The sequence below is a fragment of the Apaloderma vittatum genome, unplaced genomic scaffold, assembly GCF_000703405.1.
Source record: "Apaloderma vittatum isolate BGI_N311 unplaced genomic scaffold, ASM70340v1 scaffold21868, whole genome shotgun sequence".
Taxonomy (NCBI): Eukaryota; Metazoa; Chordata; class Aves; order Trogoniformes; family Trogonidae; genus Apaloderma; species Apaloderma vittatum.
Window position 1 is genome coordinate 13,030 of NW_009729331.1, and position 4,086 is coordinate 17,115.

Sequence of the window (4,086 nt, forward strand, 5' to 3'; positions counted from 1 at the left end):
AGCAGGAGCATTAAAGTCCTTGTTGGGCTGAAAGAGCTGTAAAATAAAATGTTACCTCTGGAGGAGTTTTGCTGTGGGCTTTTAGAGGACACCTTTTCCAGCCTTACACCAACCTGCCCTGTGTTTTGGCTGCTCCCACCATGAAAAGGGCATTGCCATCCCATGGGGCTGGGCAGGGGCTTGTCCTTCCCCACCCTTCTGCATCCAAGTGTGTTGCACGAGCTCCAACTGAGACGCAGCATTTATGCCATTTGGTCCCAGTGCTCCTCATTGGTGTCATGGGCTCTGCCACCCTACAAGCCCCAAAATTCCTTGTGAACCCTGCCAGACACTTCCCCAGTCCCTCACCTCTTGTTCTTGCCTCTCAACAGCACGCTGCCAGCCAAGCAGGCGGTTCTGCATCTCTGCTGCAGTGCTTCTCGTCCTTGCTGCCACCGTGGCCTTGGCGGTGGCCCTGGGGCTCTTGCTGCGTGCACCAGGTTGGTGTCCCAACAGCCCTTATTTTTTGGCGGTACAGGTGGCAGAAAGTGATGTTGTATGAGAAGAGCCTTCGTGTCCATCACCCTGGGTGAAGAGGTGCTTCCCGACACAGACCAGGAGGAAGGAAAGGGACCTGCAGGGTGGTGCGGGGCTGTGCCAGCCTTGCATGGCCTGGGTGGCCACCAGCCATTCCTCAGCTCTGGTGTCCTCCTCCGTAAGGCTGTGGTAACTCTGGAGGGCACGGTCATGCTTCAGACAACTGGTATAGTTTGCAGACTCTGCCATGAACCTAACAGAGATCAATCCTGGTCTCTGGTCCCTGGTCATTTCCAGAACAACAAATAAATGTTGGAACTGTCCCTATCTTCCCCTTGATCTGTTCTTCATACCATGAAAATGTTAGAAAATTAAGTATTTCTTCCTTTCCCTTCAGTGAACCGCTTCTGTACAGCCTCCAATAACCGGACAGGTTTCTTGTGTGACAATGGAGTGACCTGTGTGCCAGCCAGCCTGGTCTGTGACAGAGTCAGCAACTGCAGGAATGGAGAGGATGAGCAGGAGAGGCTCTGTGGTGAGTGGTTTTGTTATGACTGACCTCCCTGCTCTGGTCTTCCCGTGGTGAGACAGAGCGGCTGGTGTCCCTCTGATCCTGCTCAATGTATGTGAGCAGATAAGCCTGATAGATCCTTTGTAGCACAGATGCTGAGAGGTGGCACTGCCCAAAACTCAGTGGGAGTGCCGAGAATCAAGGACTCTGAACTCCTCTGATCTTCCTAGGGTTGTGTGGTGGTTTTTTAAGCCATGATGCAGTTTCCCTCTGTTGGTTAAGCTGTATGCTTACATGGTTGATTTATTGTCTGGTTACAATGGGGAAAAAAAATCATTAAAGCAGAAGCCCTGAGATACCCAGACTCTGCTTCTGGCTCAGCCACAAGCATTGCTTTCCCTCTCCAACCGCAGCTTCCCCTTCTGTGGTGACGTTCGTGCCCTCATGCTGCACAGGGAAGGACCGACAGACCCTCTGTGACAGCAGCCTTTGGTAGCTGCCATCCTCATTTTAGCGAGTGCGTCTGTGCACGGAGTTGAGCATGTCCTGTGTGTCACCCTTGCAGGTGACTTGCCCCACAGCCTTCCGGGATACCTGGTTTTCCACTGCAGTAACCCCAGGTACTGGATCTATGCTGATCAGAGGTGTGACGGGATGAATGACTGTGGAGATTGCTCGGATGAGATGGGGACCTGTAAGTCTCTCTTTTGGCTACTGTTAGGCAAAAATGTCTTTTCTGCTGATGGGTTGAAATAGATTGTACAGGTGTGGTGCTCACTGATGCTGCTGGAAATGCCTGGAGGATAGCATCCACTGCTAAAGCATGAAATAGCTGGAGTGAGATGCGAGTATGAACCATGCAAGCTCCATCCCATTGACTGCCAAGGGCTCTATGTCAAAGCCTGGTGGCAACCAAAAGAGGAAAGGCTTCATGCTTTGATACCAGCCCCGAGGGTCACTCCCCCTCTGTGGCTTGCTGAATGTGGAGCAGTTTCATTGTAATGCACAGCTGTAGGCAGCAGTGATCATTCAAACTGGCCTTTGGTGGTTGGTCAGGAGAGGGGGACTGAGCATGCCTCAGCAGCTTTAAAGCCATATAGGTCCTTCTTGCTCTAATATGGGCGTAAACCACCCCTTGGTTTTGAACCCCAGGTGAGACCTGCCTATATCAACAGCTTTCTATAGAGTAGCTTGCTAGGGGAAAAAAAAATTGTGGCTAATTGTTCCTCTTAGGATGGCATGTCTTGCCATCAATGTCACACTCTGTGGTTGTTTACTGGGAGTTTGGGTAGCACCAAACAAGTGTCCTCTTTGGTGAGTTGACAGGTGCAGGGTCATCACCAGTGGCTTTTCAGCAGCTGGCAGGGGATGAGAGGCTAGCTACCTGCATAAGAAAGGAGAGGAAGGGGTCAGTGCAGCAGAAGCATTTCTGTCCGCTGTTTTCCATCCCTCCCAGTGGCCGCCTGCCCCCCGTGCGGGTCGGAGTGGTGGAGCTGCAGCCCTGTGCTCTACGAGTATTGCTCCTGCGTTCCCAGGAGGCTGTGCCGGGACGGCGTCCAGCACTGCTTCAGCTGGTCCGATGAGTATATCTGCAGACCGTGAAGTCTTGGCACCCAGCAGCTCTGGAGGCAGCAGGGCCTTTCCTGTGTTGTCACCTTTAGGCCCTCCTGCTCTGCCACCCACTTGGGAAGATCCAACCCAAGCAAATTCTCATCAGGAGTGTGTTGGCAGTCATGCAGCAACACTGAACAGGGACAAAATGCTTATGGCAGCCCATGCTGCAGGCAAGACACTGGCTGTTGGACACCTTCAAGGGTTTTCCTGTCACGTGAGGGTGAGTGCTTTCTACATGGGCAGAGCGCTGTCCTGCAGCATTGACTTGATGGGTTGTGTGTGGGCTGCTGGGGACTCTACCAGCTGCTGCCAAGGCAGATCCTGTGTCTGGCCAACCATGGCCCAGGGGTTTCTCCCGTATGGACATGCTGGGGCCTTTGCAGTAGGTTGATGACTACTGTATAGAGCAGGAGCTGAGTGAGGTGAGCCTTTCTAGCCCTTGGGTTAGCATTTCCTTCTGACACATCTTAGAATCATGGAATCATTTAGGTCAGAAAAGACCTTTAAGATCATCAAGTCCAACGATCTTCACACAGCTGGTTCTCTTGGGCAGGAGGAGAAGCTTGTGTCTGCGTTCAAAGCACATCTGCAGATGGTTTCAGCTTCAGCTTTGAAGACTTTGCATTGGTGCCCCCAGGATGCTTTCTTGGGAACTCTGTGCTGAAGATGACACCTCGGGGAGCTGCTGCACAGGCCACCTCCTGCGCTGTTCTCAAACCTCGAAGGCCAACACAGAGAGAGCATAACGGCAAGGAAGTGGAGAGGTTTCATGGTTTGTAGGGATAAGTCAAATTACAGTGTTCCTGGGATGGCATAGCTGTCTCTGTAAGTCAGGGCAGGGAACCAGCGTGTGTATAAAATGTACTTCTCTCAGGGCTGTGCAGTTTTGGAGCAGCAGCTTAACAGGCTGAGAACAGCCATGGGGCTGGGACGCATTTGCACTGAAGTTGGCAAAGGAAGGAGGAAGAAAAAAGTCTCGTCTTTGGAGCAGAGAGCAGCAGAAAAGCAAATGCCACTCCCAGGGTGGTGTGGGATGACACGGAATCTGTTCATTGCCTGCTTTTTTCCTCTGCCAGCAAAGCAGGATCAGGCAGCCAAACCTTCAAAGCACTCCTTAGGATATCGGTATGGATGTGCCACTGAAATGTAAGGATGACGCTCCTTTGAAAATCTCTTCTGTGTCTATAATATCATCTCTGAGAAAAACCCATGTTTACAGTAAGTGCACTTACTTTCCTAGGCCCAAAATAAAATCAGGGATTCTTCTTCCCACTGCAATCCCAGGTCATAGATCTTTAAATTAAAACTTCATTCACTCATCTGCTCTCTGTCCTGTGATCTGCAACGCTGCATGACACCATGACTTGTATCGGCAGTGAATGTTTCTTATAATTTGTCACTGGGATACATCTGAGAGATCTTTTAAAAATAGCTTTGCTGTATTC

General features: G+C 51.1%; 1 protein-coding gene across 1 annotated transcript in view; it reads left to right on the forward strand.

Annotated features, from left to right (window-relative positions):
- LDLRAD1 (low density lipoprotein receptor class A domain containing 1) overlaps positions 1-2,629 on the forward strand; it is a 4,135-nt gene extending 1,506 nt beyond the window's left edge. Inside the window, exons 3-7 of the mRNA XM_009874403.1 lie at positions 177-217; positions 383-479; positions 914-1,051; positions 1,593-1,721; positions 2,484-2,629. Coding sequence (XP_009872705.1) covers positions 177-217; positions 383-479; positions 914-1,051; positions 1,593-1,721; positions 2,484-2,629 — 551 coding nt within the window. The remainder of the gene's footprint in view (positions 1-176; positions 218-382; positions 480-913; positions 1,052-1,592; positions 1,722-2,483) is intronic.
- Positions 2,630-4,086: the final 1,457 nt, after the last annotated feature.